General features: G+C 58.7%; 2 protein-coding genes across 3 annotated transcripts; one reads left to right on the top strand and one right to left on the bottom strand.

Moving 5' to 3' along the window:
* Positions 1 to 2127: 2127 nt before the first annotated feature.
* On the bottom strand, positions 2128 to 18171 carry NDOR1 (NADPH dependent diflavin oxidoreductase 1). 2 transcript variants are annotated; one of them, XM_080355932.1, is made up of 14 exons: positions 18006 to 18171; positions 16061 to 16138; positions 15554 to 15651; positions 14656 to 14754; positions 13693 to 13794; positions 12998 to 13204; positions 12529 to 12650; positions 11878 to 12098; positions 11418 to 11525; positions 10599 to 10713; positions 9048 to 9194; positions 8308 to 8426; positions 5245 to 5339; positions 2128 to 2319 (listed from the first exon to the last, which is right to left on the bottom strand). In XM_080355932.1, the coding sequence occupies exons 1-14, from the start codon at positions 18138 to 18140 to the stop codon at positions 2175 to 2177; spliced, it is 1791 nt and encodes a 596-aa protein (XP_080212058.1). In that variant the 5' UTR covers positions 18141 to 18171; the 3' UTR covers positions 2128 to 2174. The 2 variants fall into 2 exon arrangements, with proteins under 2 accessions (XP_080212058.1, XP_080212059.1); XM_080355933.1 differs by lacking the exon at positions 8308 to 8426.
* Positions 18172 to 18396: 225 nt separating this feature from the next.
* TMEM203 (transmembrane protein 203) lies at positions 18397 to 18804 on the top strand (the record flags this gene model as incomplete). The annotated part of the gene is made up of 1 exon (XM_080355877.1): positions 18397 to 18804. One exon carries the CDS (start codon positions 18397 to 18399, stop codon positions 18802 to 18804), a length of 408 nt encoding a protein of 135 aa, XP_080212003.1.
* Positions 18805 to 19031: the final 227 nt, after the last annotated feature.

Below are 19031 nucleotides of genomic sequence, written 5' to 3'. Positions count from 1 at the left end.
GGGTGTGGATGCTCCACAGCTGCCCCCTGCACCCACCGCCCCCCGTGTCCCCTCGGGGCTGGGTGTGGGACCCAAGTGCTGCTCCAGGGCAGCAGGTGCCCTTCAGCAGGGCTGCCAGGAGGGCTTAAAGGCAGCAGTGTCCGCGCATTGTCCCGTCATCCCTCCAGCACAGTTTGGGACCCCCTCCCAGGCCAACGGGTCAGGAGCCCCCGCAGCAAGGTGTGTCCCCATCACCCTCACCAACAGGCTATGCCAAGAGAGGTATCGTCGTGAGCATCCAGCAGCCACTTCCTTCTTCTCCTCTTCCTCCTCCCCAACGCGGTACTGACCACCACGGTCCAGAGGAGAGGGCAACGAGCTGGGCGCTGCCCGCTGCGCCGGCAAGGGGTGCAGGTGTGGCAGGCACCGTGCAGGCAGCTGCTGCCTGTCCTGGGCCAGGCAGGGCTGGGGCCGAGCCTGGCTCTGACCAGTCTGGTTTGTCAGCTTCTGGAAGCGACTCAAATGCCGGCAGCCCGGGGCAGGCGGCCATGCCTGTGCCAATCAGCTCCCGCGGGAGCCGGGGAGGAGCTGGGCCCACGGCCGCCTCTTCCCCTCACCCTGCGAAAATGGAGCCACCTCTGCGGGCAGCTCGCCACCCCGCTGGCTGAGCGACAGGGCAGCACAGCCCCCACTTCACACCCAGGACTGCGCACCAGCACGGCCCCTGCGCTGCCCCAGTACAGACCCCAGCTCATCCCAGTCCCCTGGGTCTGTCCCTGCGTGGGCCACCTCACCCTGCCATGCTCCATAAGCAGCTTGCGGGGCTCAGAAGGAAGAGCACAGCCTGGATAGTGCACCATGCAAGGGGATGGTGTCACCAGTGCGATGACTGCCGTGCTGTCCCCAGGGTGTGGGGACACCAGCCCAGCTGGGGTCTGCAGGTGCCACGGAGACTCCAAACCCACGCCATGCCCACTCCCTGCGGTGCCGCAGCCCCAGCAGTGCCCTGGGGCAGCGCTCACCTGGGCAGGACCCCACAATCTGGCGCGTGGGAAGGTGGCTGGGTCACAGGTGTGGTGTGGCACCACTGTCCCTTCCTGTCCCAACCTGAGCCCAGGGACTGTCCCCGGATGATTCATGCCCTGGGCCCTAATTGCTATTTACAGTGGCACCAAGTTCACCAGCTGGGTGAGGAAGATGGTGGCACTGGTCCCAGTGGGGCAGTGGCAGGGCCAGGAGGGCACATGGCGCTGAGACTGCCAGGGAAAGCGCCGAGGCTGCTGGCTCACCCGGCCCCGGCTGGAAGTAGCTCCCAGGATGGGGTGAAGGACGGTCCAGCAGAGCTGGTGCCCAGGGAATGGGGACACTTGGGGGGAACTGGCCCTCGGGGAGCTCAGACCTCCGCACCGAGCAGGCTCAGGAAGATGAACTGTCAGCAGAGACAGAGGGATGGAAGCTTCCTCCTGTGCCCAGCCCTGCTGGCCTCAGCCACCAGAGACAGGGGGAACAGGTCTGTCCAGGCAGCCTCCTGCAGCGAGCGCTGCTGCCGCTGAGTAACGCCAGGGTGGAGAGATTGCCACGCACAGATCACTTCCTCTATGTCCTACCACAAACAACGGCCACTGCCAACGCTGTAGCTCTAGCCATGCCTGTGGGTGCTGCTCACCCAGCACAGGGACCCCAGGAGCTAGGGCAGGCGGGACAACAGCTCAGTCCCACGCGGGACGGCAGCTCAGTCCCACACAGGACGACAGCACAGTCCCATGCAGGACGGCAGCTCAGTCCCATGCAGGACGGCAGCACAGTCCCATGCAGGACGGCAAGCTCAGTCCCACACAGGACAGCAGCTCAGTCTCATGCAGAATGGCAGCTCGGTCCCACACGGGGCGGCAGTTTGGTCCCATGTGGGAGCCAGCAGCACCCACCATCAGGAGCACTCGCCTCTGCCCCAGTGTGGTATGGGCACAGAGAGCCAGACTTTACCCCTGCCAAATCCATTCCCCAGGAGAGGGGTTCCCCTGCCCGCCATGGCCCTGTTGCCATCAAGGAAGGGCTAGTTGGTAAATGCAGCCCCTCTGCCAGGCCCCTGCCCTGGCTGGGGTAATCTCAGCCCAAGGATGATGCCAGAGGTGAATCTCTTTGCTGGCTCCTTTATTCAGGCTGAGTTTGGGGGAAGGGGAGGCAGGGAGCCAGGCTTACGACCAGGTTTCAGACTGGAAGCGCTGGGACCGTTCCAGAGCTGCTAAATGCTCCTCTGCTTCTGAGGGTGACAGGCCACCTTCCAGCTGCAACACCAACTGCAGGGCTTCGGCCACAGCTGCTGGCATCTGCTTGGAATTCCTGAAGAGAGAGTAGGAGGCACAATGGAGGGTGAGCAGAAAGAACAGGGCCATGTCTGCAGCCCCAGTGCTCCGGTATGGCCCAGCAGCGGGCACCAGTCCCTGCGGCCGAACCCACTGCCCCGGCACGGGCTGCGGCTGCAGCGGGGCGGTGGGAACCCGCCTCACCCCGCAACACGGGCTGCCTGGCACAGAATAAATGACAGGCTTGCAGAGGTGGCTCGTACCACTCCCTGGAGAGCAGCCCCGTTATCCACACCGGGCTTCTCAGCGCTGGCATCTGCAGGCAAAGACTTGGCCTCGGTACCCGGTGCCTGGCAAAGGAGCATCACAGCTCAGTAGCCTTAACTCCAGCCCTTATAGTGCTCCATTTCCCATTAGAGGGACACGGGGAATATGCACGAGTCACAATTCATCAGCAGGAGGGCAGGAAACTGTCCTTTCATCTCAGGGGAAACATTCAGTGGAAACATGTCCGATCCCAAGCTGGGTAAGATACCGCTGCAAAGGAGCAGCCGCTTCCGTCCATCGCTGCCTCCTTTCAAGAAATCAGACGTGATTGTTTTGATGGCGACATTTGTAACCAAAACCAGTTCAAACCTCAAATTAAGAGAAAAGGTGAAGAAAACATAAGCTCCTGTGAAGAAAATTCCCAAATAGGATTCGACACTTTCAAGCACAATTATTTCTTATGGGAAATAAGAAATTCAGACTTTTTCTTGGAGAGAGTTTCATTTGATGAACTGACTGTGTGACAAAAAAGCATCTAATAAAAAATTTCCCAGGCTGCTCCAACTGGCACGAGCATCTGGCAATGTCCTTGCTGTTTCCCAAGAACGAGGCAGAATTCTGACTTGCATTTGAAGTTGATTAACATCCCAAAATACACAGAAAGGAGGTCTTCTTTTTTTGGAAGAGTCGCATTGTTTCTGAGTCAGGCACTGATATGCAAGTGTGAGATAATGTAGCTGGGCTTGTGATGGAAAACATGTCAAGTATCTATTTTTTGCAGAAAAAGAGAGACACTTTCAAGCATTTTGTCCCCGGGTGGGATAAGCTGGCACAGTCACTGAGCAGATCCAGCCCCTGGGAGGGCAGACACACGGTGCTGAGGGGCCCAGGCCCGCACTCGGAGACACACAGCCCAGGAGCCACTTTCTCCATCTTTCTCTTAGTTTGGCTGAAGCTGTGAATACTGTTTTTAGCAGAAAAAAAAGGCCATTTTCAGGCAAGCCCACCTGCACCTTCCCCTTTGGCACCTGACTGGCAGTTCAGAGTCTGTGGGAAGGGAAGGGCACTGGGATCCTGGGTGTCTTTACATGCGGTGCGGGCTGCTCAGGATGGGGGGAATGTGTCCCCTGCAAACAGGACAGTTGTCACTTGTACAAGGTGGACAAGGTTCTCACATCCTACCTGTCCAATTGGAGTTGAGAGCAACCACATGCCAGGGACAGACCCCAGTGAGATGGGTCTCACAGCAACCCCAGTGTCCAAAACACCATCCTCACAGCCACCGCAAAGTCCCGCAGTGGGGACTGCTGTGCACGCCTGGCTCTTTCCGAGACACTGACCCTTTTCTGGCAGCCCCCAGGGTGTTTCCATCAACACCAGAGAGTGGCAAAGAGGATGGACAGAGAGGACAGAGCTATCAAGACACCGTGCCCACTCATCACCCAAGCAGCATTTGGGCTGTGGATGGAGGTACAACCCCAAGTCCCAAGTGTAGCTTGACGGAGGAAACCAAACCCGAACCCCAGATTCGCAGGTAGGAAGGACCAGTTTGGGGTACAGGCCCCGGGAAGCCCCGCGAGGCAGCGAGGGACGCCAGAGCAGGCGGCAGCGCTGGTGCAGCAGCGACTGAGGGAGCGGTGGGCGGCCTGGCCTCCGCTTCCCGGGCAGTAAACAAAAGTCTCCTTCTCCCAGGAATGCAGCGAGGCCAGTCGCACCCTGCGAGGCACCGGCGAAGTTCCGGCTCCCGCGGGGGACAGGCAGGAAAGAGCCTCCTGCAATTGTTGCTCATGTCGACAGCCAGGCACAGGCTTGCAGTGCTTTCCAGGTCACGGGGTGCACGACAAACACCAGCGCCAGCCTCTCGCCAGCTCAAGGAGCCCAATGCATTTCACAACACTCACCCCAGGCAGCCGGTGAGCAGCCTCCTCCCTGCCACACAGGCAGCGACAGGAGCAGGCAGGTTAAGGGCTTTGCCCAGGAAAAGAGTCACAGAGCTACGAACGGAGCTGCAGATGCTCTGCCTCCAAAGGCCAGACCCCACCTTTTGGACAACAGCTCAAGATTTCCAACCAGTCCAAGGCAACCAAGGAGGAAGGTTGTGGTGCAGTGCAGCTCATCGTTGTCCCCGGAAGGCAGTTTTGGATGCAAAGAGCCAGCAAGAATGTGCCAAGGGTCCCAAAAACTATTGCTCACAAGCCCCAGCACCAATGGAGCCCTGGTATATTGTGCTTTAAAATCCTCCTGCCCAGTCGAGCAGCCACAGGAACCACACAAGCCTTTATCTCTGGTTTCACCAAGCCCTGCCAGAGGAGAGGGGTGTGAAGGAGGCCGGTGCTCCCCCATGTACGGATTTGCCATGGTTCAGAGGCAGCTCGCTTTCAGGTGATGCCAGTCACGGGCACTGGCAGTTGGAGGGACGGACTCGCCGGGTCAGCTATAGCACCTTTACCACGGTGCCAGCTCTGCCCCTCCTAACTGGAGCATGGGGTATGTGAGAAACGGCCCTCTGAGCGCAGGGTTTGTGGAGCAGGATGTATGTAGAGAAGGAAAGAGCTGGTTCTTCTGCAGTGGCCAGTGCACCCCAGAGACCTTCTAGGGTGCAGGGTGAGCTTGCTCCAGAGGCTGAGCCAAGAGGTGGAGAAGCAGCAACGTGCAGCCCCACTCCCCAGTCCCTGGGTAGAGACCTCTCACTCACCCAGCCAGGTAGACACGAGCTCTCCGGCTGCTCAGCAGCTCCCACACCAGCCTTCGGTTCTCCTGGATGCGGTGCTGAACATAAATCTTCTCCTCCTGTGGGGAAACACGGCGCTGAGCCCATCAGCCCATCTCCCTCTCCCTCTCCCTCTCCCTCTCTTCTCCTCTCTATCGAGGGCAGAGGATGCTCAGTGCCCCCCCTGCCAGGACTGCCGCAGGGCACAGACCCTTCCCCGCATCCCCCGCTGCCAGTCCCAGCCCTGTCACCTGCTGGAGGCCTGACACAGCTGGGGAGGGCAGGGAGCACAGGGGACAGCCTCAGGTCCCCTCCTCCTGCCCCTCCGCTGTGCTTAGGGCCTGCCTTTCGGACAGCACAGCCCAACAGAGGAGAGTTCCCAAAGGGTTAACCCACAAGATTTCAGCTTCCAAGCAACTGCCCACGGCCCTGGCTTCTGCCCAAGAGGGACACCATTACCAACGTGCCTGAATTCACCGCCAGCCCTGACAGCTCCTCCATGACAAAGGTGACACTGTGATGGAGGCCAGGCACACTACCGCATGTCCCACCGTGCACAGTGGGGAGCTGAGCCGCAGGAGCAGCCTCCTCCCCTTCTCCCATCCAGCAGCAGAGGCAACAAGGCTCTTGCTGCAGCTGACACTCCCTGTGTGTGGCTTTGGAGGTGTGTGTGGGGACCACCCCGAGCAGGAACCAGCTTGGCTGTCATAGAATCACAAAATCACAGAACAGTTTGGGTTGAAGGGCCCTTCCCAGCTCCCCCAGTGCCCCCCCTGCCATGAGCAGGGACATCTTCACCAGCTCAGAGTGCTCAGAGCCCCATCCAGCCTGGCCTGGGATGTCTCCAGGGATGGTTCATCCACCACCTCTCTGGCCAACCTGGGCCAGGCTCTCACCACCCTCAGGGACAACAATTTCTTCCTCATGTCCAGCCTGAATCTCCCTCCTTTAGTTTAAAACCATCACCCCTTGTCCTATCACAGCAGGCCCTGCTCAAAAGTCTGTCCCCATCTCTTTCTTATCAGCCCCTTTGAAGTCCAGAAAGGCCACACTAAGGTCTCTCTGGAGCTTCTCTTCTCCAGCTGAACCCCCCAGCTCTCTCAGCCTGTCCCCAGCAGAGCTGTTCCAGCCTCGGGTCATTCCTGGGGCTCCTCTGGCCCCTCTCCAGCAGGTCCATGTGTGTCCTGTGCTGAGCACCCAGAGCTGGACCAGCACGGCAGGGGGGTCTCACCAGAGTGCGGCAGAGGGGCAGAGTCCCCTCCCTGCACCTGCTGCTCACACTGCTGGGGATGCAGCCCAGGACACGGGTGGTTTCTGGGCTGCAAGTACATAGGGCAGCTCATCCCCCAGCACCCCAAAGTCCTTCTCGGCAGGGCTGCTCCATCCCTTCATCCCCAGCCTGGATTGACACTGTCGTGACCCAGGGACCTTGCACAAGAGCCGGTCACTGCACGGTCAGCAGGTCCCATGTGGCTTCACTGGCTGCATTGCACAGGAGAGGCCGGTCACCCCCAGGCATGGCCCCACAGCTCCGACCCAGCTGCCGGCCATGCAGGAGGTCAGCAAGCCCGTCACCAGCACTGACACAGCCAGACGGCAGCTCAGCTTCAGCATCATTAGCATTAATCAGCCAAGTGCTGACAGAGGCTCTGCTGAGGATGGGGCTCCGAGCAGGTCACCTAAGGACCTGCAGCCACCTAGAAACCAGAGCACCCCAGTGACAAACTCGGGTCACGACGTCTCAGCTAAACCCCAGGGCATCCTGCTGAGAATTAGCAGCAGCCGCGTGAGGCCGGGATCAATCAGTCTGCGGCACGGGGCAGACGTGATGTGACAGAAGGTCACTGCAAGGGGAACTTACAGAGAGAAGGAAATCCTGCCCAGCTACAGAGCATCCCAGCTCCTGCCAAGCTCTTTGAAACTAACTTTCTGACAAGTTAATGGCTGTGGCACCTCCTCGAGACGCAGGTACAATGACCCAATGTGACATATCTGGCTGCCCTCCCGCTTGCCTCCCTTGTGCGGCATGGCAAGGACTTGGTGGCAGAGGCACTCATGACAAACTGCTTTGCCACACAGAGCGGGCGGAGCTGGGAGGCTGGGCGGCACACTCCAATGCCAGTCCTGTCCCTCCAGACTCTGCGAAGGCAGCAGGAGGCTCTGAGGCCGCTCTCCAGATTTGGGGAGCAGTAGATCCCCCTTTACTGTGTGAGCCACCAGAAAAAAGGCAGACTGGTCACCCAACAAACCTCTGCAGTGCTGCTCCTGTTCATCAAAGGCTTGGAAAGGCTTCATAGAGGCATTCAGCTCATGCCTTGCAAGCGACTGGATAAAAGATGCTGGCTTTGTGTCAATGCCTGCACACAGTCAGGAGAAAAGGACGGGTGCAGCTGAGCTGCCTAGAAATCCCCATTCTCACTGATCCTTGTTATCAGATCTGTTTCAAAGGCAGGCTGAGCTCCCAGTGCCACCAAGGGACAGGGCAGTGAAACAGACCCGCTGCTCACGGAGCTTCTCCAGCAATGTAAAAAACACCCCGCAGCCCAAAGAGGGGCTGAGAGCTGCCCAGAGACACTGCCTGAGAAAACGGGGCTGAGTTGTGGGGGTGCTTGTACCTCCAGGGAGCTTTGTCCTGCACGGGGAGAGCTGGCACAGAGGCCGAGCTCCTTGGCTGCAGTCAGCGGTCAGAGGGACACGGTGGGGAGGGTGGCACTCAACCAAGAAAGGTTACTGCCTGGTGACACCCCCGGAGAGGCTTGGGAGCCTTTTATCACTCACGTGGTCGAGCCAAACAAAGCTGGTTAATGCCTTATCTGCTCCGGCGCTCTCCAGCCCCGTCCCAGAAACCTTTCTAGCTCAATTCAACCAGGTGTGTCCCAGCTGGGCAGTGGCACTGAGGGGATGTGGGGGAGTGAGGTGAGCACTGTGACAGCCCACCAGGCCCTTCACAGGCCATGCCAGCAGGTACAGGGGCCAGAAACACTGACAGAGTCCCATCAGTGCTACTCGAGATGCTTCTGTATCCACCCTCCTCCTCTGGGAACTAACCTGGTCCCTGGAGAAGGCCGTGAAAAGCGTCAGGAAGCCCTTTGTCACCAGCTCTTCCCACTCCGCCTGGCAGTAGAAGTCCTTGGATTTCTGGCGGCAGCCAAAAAACAAGTAGTTCCCTGCAGAGCAGAGTACAGGGGCTGTGCTGGGGGGACCGAACGCCCTGCGAGGGCTGGGGGCTGTTGGTGGCCACGGGACCTGCGGCAGAGCCCCAAGGCTCTCACCTCTCTGCTGTGTCTGGCAGAGCCAGGAGCCATGTGAGTGTGAAGCCAGGTGACCTGTGGCAACCAAAGGCCCCTGTGTGCTGGAAAAGCAGGAGGTGGGGGACAGGCAGGGCAAGAAGAGCCCCCCAGGGCTGCCTGTTCCCCTCCACCAGCCTTAGCTTCCTGCTGAGACCCACAGCTGAGCCAGGGGCATGAGGACAGGACAAGGGTGGAGGCTTGATTCCTTGTGCAGCTGAGGATGAACTCAGTAACTCATCTCCACTTGCAGAGAGCCAAGAAGGCACCTCTGCAAGGCCCTACCCCAACCCATGGAGCAGCCTTGCAGCACAGCCTGTGAATAACCCCCCCAGGATGCACACACCAGGCTCCCCTCCTCCCCTGCCCTGGAGCCCAGTTTGCCCCCACTTAAACACAGCAGAGCCTGGGCCCATCGAAACCCTCAGGAGCTGCCAGTCCCTCCTTCCCCTCTGCTGAACACAGACCTGTCTGCAGCAAAGGGCATCCTGAGACCCTCACCTCCACGTCCTTGTGCCACCCGCTCCTGAATCGCTGCTCGGAAAGGTGCCACCCCTGTGCCAGGGCCAATCATGATCACGGGGGTCTCAGGGTCCGCTGGGAACTTCATTCCTCCTTTCTTCACCCAAAGAGGAACCCGGACATCACCTGCGAAACAAACAGAGCAGCTAGAATCACCCCCGCACTACTGCACCTCAACACCCTGCGGAGGGGGAGCCGGACATCCAGCCCTTCCAGGATGCTCCGCAGATATAGACAACACCTGCCTCACCCCCACCCCGGCACCAAAGCACCCCTGGAGCCACAGACACACTATGCGTGTATGAAAAGTGCTTCAGCTGTCTCAGCACAGTCCCTGCAAGCACCCAAGTGAAGCCCAGAGCAAGGCAAGAGCCGCACAGCACACAGACCGTGGGACAGCCTTCTCACACACACCTGGTGCCAGGGAAGGCAGTGGTGGAGGCGAGCAGGGATCTCAGCCTGGCTGCCGAGTGAGGAAGAGCCAAACTTGCTTCCTCTGGGAGTCTGAGTACTCTGAGAAGACCCAATCTCACCCTGAAGTCATACAGAGCAATTATCTGCCATCCTGCAGCAAGAAGACCCCATGATCTTGTCACATGTGCTTGGGGATGCAGCTGGAGGGGTTTTGTGGTTAGAACAGATGAGCAGCACACGCAGGTTTTGGAGGACAGAATAGATGTGCTCCAAGGAAGGATTGTCCTTCCCAGAGCTGGTGGTATGGGGCCGCAGGTGTCCAGCAGCCAGAGCACGACCAGCTCCAGGACACCAGCGCAGCTCGTGGTGGGACAGCTGGTGCTGGGGGCAGGAGAGTCGAGCAGCTGGGAGAAAACCAAGAGCTCAGGGTGCTCAGGACAAGCTGGAGGAACACAACATGCTCTGAAGATGGGAGCAGTGAGGAAGGAGTTCAGCCTATCCTGCCACAGCAGGATGCTCAGTTTTGGGCCCCCTCACTATAGGAAAGCCCTTGAGGTGCTGGAGTGAGTTGAGAGAAGGGAACGGAGCTGGTGAGAGGCTGGAGCACAAGTGTGATGGGAGCGGCTGAGGGACCTGGGGGGTTCAGCTGGAGAACAGGAGCTGAGGGGAGACCTTCTGATCTCTGAACTGCCTGAAAGGAGCCTGAGGCATGGAGGGTGTTTGTCTCTTCTCCCAAGTAGCAAGTGATAGGATGAGAGGAAATGGCCTCAAGTTGCACCAGGGAAGGTCCAGATTGGATATTAGCAAAAATTTCTTCATGGAAAGGGTTGCTGGGCACTGGAACAGGCTGCCCAGGGAATTTGTGGAGTCACCATCCCTGGAGGGGTTGAACAGACACGGAGACAAGATTCTTAGGGCTATGGTTTAGTGCTAGATTTAGGTTATAGTTGGACTTGATGATCTCAAGGTTATCTTCCAACCGAAGTGATTCTATGATTCCAGCTCCTCCACCCAGGGTCCAAGCAGCTCCAGCACACAGCTCCACTGCAGCCCCATGGAATCAGCTCTGGTTGCTGCAGCAAGCACACAGGGTTCTCACAGAGTCCAAGCAATTACCTTGCTCTGGGTTGAGAGAAGCCAACCAGGTAGAGCAGAGCCCACGGCGGGGTTTGCTGAGCCGCGTCTTGTACCGCACAACTGCCACGAGGATCTGGATGCGGTCAGGGTGACCCTGTGTCCAGACAGGAGCCATGAGAAATGAGAAGACACGCAGCGCAGCTCTGCCCAAAGATCCCAGTGCCTCCTCCAGGACTAAGTCTGTGCTCAGCCCCTGCGAGGGCATCTGCAGCACTTGTCCCAGCCTGAAACAGCCACTCAGACACAGAACAGAGCATATCCTTGCCCAAACCTTTCCAATAGGGAAGGGGTTTTTCCCAGAGAAGCACTGCTGCGGGAATGCTCTGCACAGCTGGCAACAGCCACAGAGACTATCAAACCTGAGGCCCCCATGGAGGAAAAATGCCACCGTGCGTGGGATGACATCTGCCAAGCCACCGGGCCAGGTCCCACTGCCACCTCCCAGCAGCAGCAGGAAGCAGCACTGTCCCCTCCCACGGCCACACCAGCCAGGAGTGCTCCCAGGCACCAACTCCCACAGCCCCACAATGAGGACACCAGAGCTCTGCAGGGCCCTGGGCCAGCCCCAGCACTTGCAGGGCACAGGAGGGCAAGTACCTTAATTCGGAAACTGGTACAGCCTGGGGCTGATATTAGCACATGGATGGGCCACACACTCACAGCAGAATGGGGGGTTCGGGTGGGCTGTGGCTGCTCAGGGGGCCTGGGAGACCAGCTTGAACATCCACGACATGCCCTGGCCCTGCCAGACCCTTAGCTCAGAGCCTGCCATGTGGCCAAAAAGGGCTGAGCTCTCACCAGCGTGGAGGAGGCGATGGAGAAGGCGCGGGGCCTGATGCGAGGGATGAGGTCCAGCAGGTATTCAGGTGGAATGGCACATGTGGTGTGAGGGAAATCCCAGAGGGCCTGCAAAGTCAAGGCGGGGTGAGAGCTGGTACTCCCCAAAGGCAGCCAGCCTGCTCCAGGGGCTCCAGGGGTCCCACACTGCTGTCCCACACCAAAGGCACCGCTCTGGGTACCAGTGAGCACCAACTGCCCCATCCCACTGCCCTCCCCTCACCCCAGGCTGCAACACAGGGCACATCACAGAGCCCAGAAGGATTCGGAGCAGGTCTTAACTGTCACTGGAAGTCCAGGTACACTTCGAAAGTGAAGTCAATTAAATTCTCATGCCAAGAAATTACGGCTGATGATCTGTCTACATTACGCCATGGCACAGCCTGCACAGAGAGGGTTTGCCAGGCTCCCCCAGCCTTACCTCGAGCGTGGTCCTGCGGGGCCGGTTGCAGTAGCTGTACAGCTCCTCCTGGCCCTGGGCAGAGCTGAACTCCTGCAGCTTCTCCCGCTCCAGCTCATTCGTAGAGAAGTAGGACAAGAGCTCGAAGAAGGAGCGCCGCGGCACGCAGGAGATGTCCAGGTAGTGTGTGACCAAGTGCCGGATGGTGCAGGGCTGTGGCAAGAGGGCAGGAAGGGATGTGCCTGCAAGGCAGCGGGAAACGCTCAGGGCCAGCACCAGGACGGACGCCCCAGCACTGTGTGCCTGCTGTCCCTGCAGCTCTGGCGTCCCCAGGATGGGGCAGCATGGTGAGCAATCTGACTAGTGCCTTCAGGATCCTTCATGCTCTGTGCTGGGGGGGCAAAGACACAAGGCGTGTGTGCAGCCCAGGCACTGCTGGGTCCCTCCCACAACTCGCACTGGCCCTAATGTGGGATGCGCAGGCACAGAGCGCCAGGAGGGAAGGTGAGACCCCACACTGTGAGACAGGCAGAGGTTCTGCATCTTTCAGCTACTCACAATGCCCCATTTACTGTGCCTAAAGCAAAGGAAAAGCAGAGCTCCAGGCCAGGCCAGAGCCCAGGGGCTGTCCCATCCCAGCAGGGACAAAAAGGAGCAGCGGGCAGGACCTACCAGGCTCCGTGGGCTTCAGCACAAAGCGTCTGTCTGGATCCAGGCGCAGGAGCTGGCAGAACTGCTGCACGTCTTCGGGGCAGTTCTGGGGTTGGATCATCACCACGTCCCCCGCGCTGAACCTGCAGATGCAGCGGGACCTGCTGAGGCGGCCAGGGGCAGGCCCAGGGTCACAGCACCGCCATCCCCACAGCACCCGCACCTGGGGAGAGGCCACAGCTCACCCAAACTGCCAATGTCACTAACATTGTGCTCCCTAACCTGACAAGGCAAAGAGAGCTGGTCCGTGGGCAGGACCCAGGCTGCCATATGCCCCTGGCTTTGTCACGGAAGGGACAGCACAGCAGGGACCACGTCCATAAGGCTGCAGCCTCAGATATTCCTGACTAAGGGGAGTGGAAGAGGAAGGCAGGCTACAGGACAGCTGATCCCGCACTGCAAAGTTTGGGGGAGTCAGGAAAATACTCACGTGATCCCTGAGCCTGTGACATCAAACTCGATGAGCCGGACATCCTGGAAATGCGATTCTGCCGTGACCCGCTGGTTGGACAGCACACGGGCTGCAAAGGGATGCAGCTCGGAGGGAACAGCCCTGGGGGCTGCTGGCTGGAGCAGGTCACTGTCGGGGTGCGGGGCGTCCTCAGCGAGGTAGTGCAGGGTGTATTTGGGGGGCAGGCTGTGGGCAGGAGAGCAATGCAGTTACCTCCATGCCACAGCTCCTCTGCTGCTGTAGGACCAGAGGTTGGAGGCAGGGACAGGCCTGAAGTGTCTCCTCTGTATCCACCACCCCTCGTCCCTGTCCCCTGGGGCTGGCCTGTGGCACAGGAAGGCAATGCAGACTGCCAGGAAGAGACCCCACAGGCTCCGGAGCAGGCAGAGGGGGGCTGGCACACACACCCAGCAGGTCTGTCAAGGGCAGAGGGACATCAGGACAACAAGAGGAGCAGAATGCTGCTGGGGCAGCTGACACACACACCAGGGGACACCCCATTCAGAAAGAGATGGGCCACCCATGCCCAAAGTTGAGGGGGTACTTGGGACACCAGCAGCTGTGTGGGGAGCCTTCCGGGTCAAAACAGGGCATATTACCCACTCCAGGGAACAGCCAGGGAATTATTTCACAACAGGCAGCTCCAGCAGTGCCTGCCTACCTTCCGCACTCACCGTGCATCTGGACTGATGATCTCAAGGCCAGGAGGGAGAGGATACAAGGCGAGGATCTTGTCCCATAAGGCCAGGAGCCACGGATCAACCACTGCATCTGGCCTGCAAGTGGGAAATTCAGGCTGCAGCAGAGCAGCGTCATCTCTCTGGGCTCAAGCACTGCTACCCCGGCACCCGGACAATGCTGGGCCACACCTGCAAAGCCACCTCTGCTTCTCTTTTGCTGCACAGTCACTCTGTGCTGTTCCCTTCCAGCTTCAAGGCTGCAAACGTGTCTCAGCCCCTCTAAGCTCTCACTCACTCTCTGGGGCCCAATGTCTGAGCAGAACCACCAACCCCCCGAGCACAGCTGGTGACAGTCACCGCCTGCAGGTGTGTGACACAGTGTCCCCTGGTCTGAACAGGGCTGGGCAGAGCCAGGAGACCTTGGCACATGGTGGGGGACATGGGACACCCTGGAGGAGCAAGTGATCCAGGATCTGGCACAGGAGAAGAGTTCTGAGCAGAGACCAGCACATTTACCCAAGGCTGGGGTAAAGAGACTGAGGGGTGACCCATTCCTGGGGATCAATATGGAAAGGGGGAGTGTCAGGAGGATGGAGCCAGGCTCTTCTGGTGACAACCAGTGGTAGGACAAGGGGCAATGGGTGCAAACTGGAACACAGGAGGTTCCACTTAAATTTGAAAAGAAACCTCTTCCTGGTGAGGGTGGCAGAGCCTGGCCCAGGCTGCCCAGGGGGGTTGTGGAGTCTCCTTCTCTGCAGACATTCCAACCCGCCTGGACACCTTCCTGTGTAACCTCATCTGGGTGCTCCTGCTCCATGGGGGGATTGCACTGGATGAGCTTTCCAGGGCCCTTCCAATCCCGAATATTCTGTGATTCTGTGAGAGCACACACAGCCCTGCCCATCAGCCCGAGGACAAAACTGCACCCCGGGGCTCCCCACTCCACCAGGCTCTTACCCCAAGTCATGCTGGTCATCTCCCAACGCCACTGGCAGCAGAGGGTTGCCCCCAAGCTGTAGCACCCGTTTGTGCAGCTTCTTCGCAACAAAATTAAACCTGAGCAGAGAATAAGGGCAGCTGCAGAGGGCAGGGCTCCTGCAGCAGGACAGCAGGCGCTGGCTACATGAGCCAGCTGATGCTGCCAGGGTTATGCCAGAGCAGCACAGAGGCAGGTCTGGTCAGAACCAGCACACACAGTCCAACCCTGCACCCTCCCCAGCCCACACTCCATCCCAGGGCAGCTCAGAGAAGCAGCTGGGTGCCACCTGCTGGGCCACACAGGCTGTGCTCAGCTTCCCAGGAGGGACTGGGGGAGGTCAAGCCTCCCCTCAGGGAAGAGAAATGCTTCCTTCTCTCTAGACCTCACTGCCACATGGAGCTCAGGCACATTCCCATCCCTCCCACCACAGCTCGTTTGGGCACATGGGAACAATCCTTAGGGAGAGAACTGGGACCAACAGGGCTGGCTGCCACCTAAAACTCTGTGTTTCATGTCTCCTATTGGCTTGGTCCACTGAAATTGCTGTGGCACAGGCCTTATGCAATTCAGAGAACTGCACGGCTGTAACAACTGACTGAAAAATGAAGTCTGACACACTGTAGTAAAGCAGCTGCTTGAGGAGGCCAGGAGGAAAGAAATGGGCACGAGCTCAGTTTCTGGGGTTTAGGAGGGACACGGGCTGGTACAGCAGGATTGTTAACGCTGGTGGGAATTATGTTTTGTCTGAGCTGCTGTTCTAGAGTCAGGCTCTGTCCTCCCCTTGCCCCTTCATTCTCCAGCCACGCTGGTCTCACCACGGCCAGAGCTGTGAGGAGCAGCTGCCACAGGCAGGCGAGGAGCCGCAGAGCTGCTTACTTGGGATAGGAGGAGTCACCAAGGCCCAGCACGGCGTAGTCCAGCTGGCACAGAGAACCGAGTGGCAGGTTCTTCCGGAACAGAAACCGCCAGAACATCTACGAGGGACACAGCCAGGGTGTCACGCTGCTGCCAAGGAAGCCTTCCCTGGCTGCCTGTCCCTCGCTCGCCAATCCACTGAGCCCTCCCTGCCCTGTGCTGAGCCCCAAGAGAGCAGGGAGCGTGGCCTTCTGCAGAGGGGACCCCTGAAACCGGCCACCACTGCCACCTGCGAGGAGGACAATGCTCTGTGAGCCCTCACATCCCCATGGCCCTTGCAACAGCAGAGCCCCTCTCACTGGTTAAACTGCTAAAACCTCACCAGCCTGTGCCCCAGCAGTGACACAAGATGTGACTGGTGCTGCTCCAGAGCTCCCCCCTCCAAAAATAAACACAGCTCAAGCTGCTTCAAGAGAGAAATCCAGTCACTGGCCCAGGAAAATAAACATGGAGAGGAGCACATCCTACCTTCATGTTGTCAGGGGGGTCACCCTGGCCGGTGGTCGCACACACAAATACCACCAACAGCTCATTGATGAGGTTGGCCTGTGGGCACAAACACAGAAAGGCCCATTCAGGTCAGCAGCACACAAACACGTGTCCTGGCTGTCCTGATGTGGCTGCTCACATCACGTCGAGTCCATGGACAGACCACAGCAAAATAAAACCCGCAGCCCCCTGTGGCACAACCTCCTCTACAGGCATGTGCTGCCCGCAGCATCGGCTCCTCGCCTCGCAGGGCATGGCTGAACGTCTGTCATCTAACACAAACTCTATTCCACGAGTCATTGCCCAGTTTTCACGCATTTTCAGCTGAATTAGAATCATAGAATCATTTTGGTTGGAAAAGACCTTTAAGATCATTGTGTCCAACTGTTAACCCAACACTGTCACTAAACATGCAGATTTTGCAGAACTGTTGCTCCCAGGAGAGCAGCAGAGCGCAGGCTGGGCGGGCGCCCTCGCTTCGTCCCAAGCGTCCCTCCCTGAGCCCTGGGGACACGGGCTGGGACACACTGTCCTCTCCTCAGAACGGTGGCGATGGCCACATGTGGCTTCACTGACTGTAAATGGTGATAAACACCGTTTCATTTCAGATCGGGAGATCCATGTGAATCTGCTGGTTGGACTAAGGAGAAATGTGGTGTTTCTGTAGGAAGGGGGTGGGAAGCAGCAGGAAGAAAAGGCTGAATAATACCCAAATGTGAAAACCTTTCAGTGCCCGTCAAAATAATAGAATCATAGAATTATTTACGTTGGAAAAGACGCTTAAGATCATTGAGTCCAATCGTTACCCCGACCCTGGCACTACCTCATGTCCCTGAGAACCTCATCTGTTCAACCCCTCCAGGGTTGTAAATCCTCCTCAAAGGAAGAAGACAGGTCTAAAATACCTACAGGACAGACCTGTGTGGTCAGGTCTAAAATACCTGCCTGGTCCAGGAGTCTTGTTCTGAATGCTGGTGGCTGTGTAGCGTTGTGCCTCATACAGCACCCACCAGGGCATTGTTCCTGCATGGGAATGGCCTGCAAATAACTTCCTTTCCTCCCCAAACACGTCCCCACCCCAGCTGTCATCTAGTTACCCTGAAGAGAATGCTGAGCGACTGCCTAAATACTGCGCCAACGCCAACTACATCCTCACACTCCTCCTTGACGTCTACAACGACGCCTTGACGCCGAAACTTTGAGGAGAGTGAGGTATTGCAGAGTGCCACAGCTCAGTGACATGAGATGACCTAGCAGGGTGAGGGGATATGGGGTGTCTGGCTGTCCACAGCTCACCCACAACTGTGGCCAGGGGAGCTGGCTCCATCATAGGATCACAGAACCAGCTGGAACAGCATCTTCTTCCAGATGAAGGTAGGCAGCAAACCCACCCTGCGGGCAGGAGCACCATAGAATCACTGAATCATTTTGGTTGGAAGAGACTCTCAAGATCATTGAGTCCAAACATAACCCACCCCTGGCATTAAACCATGTCCCTGAGAACCTCATGTCCGTCTGTCCAACCCTCCAGGGATGGTGACTCCAGCACTGCCCTGGGCAGCCTGTTCCAATGTCCCACAGCCCTTTGGGGAAGAAATTGTTCCCACATCCAACCTCAACCTCCCCTGGTGCAACTTGAGGCCGTTTCCTCTGCTCCTGGCGCTTGTTCCTGGGGAGCAGAGCCCGACCCCCCTGGCTCCAAGCTCCTTTCAGGCAGTTCAGAGATCAGAAGGTCTCCCCTCAGCTCCTGTTCTCCAGCTGAACCCCCCAGGTCCCTCAGTCTCCATCACACTTGTGCTCCAGCCCCTTCATCACCCTCAGGAGGGTTTTGTTTTCATCCAGCAAGGACAGGGGATGCCCAAATACCTGAAATACGGATGATAGAGCTGAAACACAACCAGCACCTCACCGCGCCATCACTCACCACCTCATAACCATCCAGCGCCTCCACCCTGCACTGGAAATGCCGGCGCTTGGCTTCTCTGCCGATCCTCTCCGCTGTGTCTTCAGCCGTCCCGGTCTGGCTGCCAAAAAGAACCAGGAGCTTCCGTTCCGCCATCTGTAAGAGGATTTTAGGGGGGGGTGGCGCGTAAAAATAGAGCTGGGGGCCGGAGCGGGGGGCCGGGGGCTCGGGGACGGGGCAAAGCCCCGTCCCCGAGCCCCCGGCCCCCCCGCTCCAGCCCCATAGAAACACTCACCATGCCCCGTCGCCATGACACCGCTTCCGCAAACGTCACCACCCGGCGACATGTTGTCATCAGGCTGCGCCGCCGCGGGGATCGTGTCCCCGCCCTGGGCGCTGCGCGGTCGCGGCGATGCTGTTCTCGCTGCGGGAGCTGGTGCAGTGGTTGGGCTTCGCCACCTTCGAGCTGTTCCTGCAGGGCCTGGCGCTGCTGGCCTTCTCCGTGCTGCTCGTCCTGAAGGTGGACGGCCAGGCCGCGCTGTCCTGGTGGCTGGTCTTCGTGCCCTTCTTCGCCGCCGACGGGCTCAGCACCTATTTCACCACCATCGTGTCCGTGCGGCTCTTCCAGGACGGGGAGAAGCGGCTGGCGGTGCTGCGGCTCTTCTGGATCCTCACCATCCTCAGCCTCAAGTTTGTCTTCGAGATGCTGCTGTGCCAGAAGCTGGTGGAGCAGAGCCGGGAGCTCTGGTACGGGCTCATCATGTCGCCCGTCTTCATCCTCCTGCAGCTGCTCATGATCCGGGCCTGCCGGGTGAACTGAGGCAGCGGGGTCCCCGTCGTGCCCTCGCCGTGCCCTGGACTCATAGAGACACTCATCGGGTTTTTCCCACCTTTGTTTCTGTACAGAGCGGCGGGTCATGCAGGTCCGGTTCTGCAAGAGAAAGGCTCTGTCATTAAGGACTGGGTCACGCAGGTCCGGTTCTGCAAGAGAAAGGCTCTGTCATTAAGGACTGGGTCACACAGGTCCGGTTCTGCAAGAGAAAGGCT

The sequence above is a fragment of the Nesoenas mayeri genome, assembly GCF_963082525.1.
Source record: "Nesoenas mayeri genome assembly, chromosome: 18".
Taxonomy (NCBI): domain Eukaryota; kingdom Metazoa; phylum Chordata; class Aves; order Columbiformes; family Columbidae; genus Nesoenas; species Nesoenas mayeri.
The sequence above is the reverse complement of the archived record's forward strand: the minus strand, read 5'-3'. Positions and strand labels throughout refer to the sequence as shown.

Excerpts from the sequence above, each read along its gene's own strand:
- NDOR1 (XM_080355932.1), bottom strand. The coding sequence starts at position 18,140 with ATGGCGGAACGGAAGCTCCTGGTTCTTTTTGGCAGCCAGACCGGGACG. Across the intron at positions 16,139-18,005 it reads CGCTGGATGGTTATGAGGTG|GCCAACCTCATCAATGAGCT; the intron begins GTGAGTGATGGC and ends TTGTGCCCACAG. Across the intron at positions 12,651-12,997 it reads GTCACAGGCTCAGGGATCAC|GTTCAGCGCGGGGGACGTGG; the intron begins GTGAGTATTTTC and ends CTGCATCTGCAG.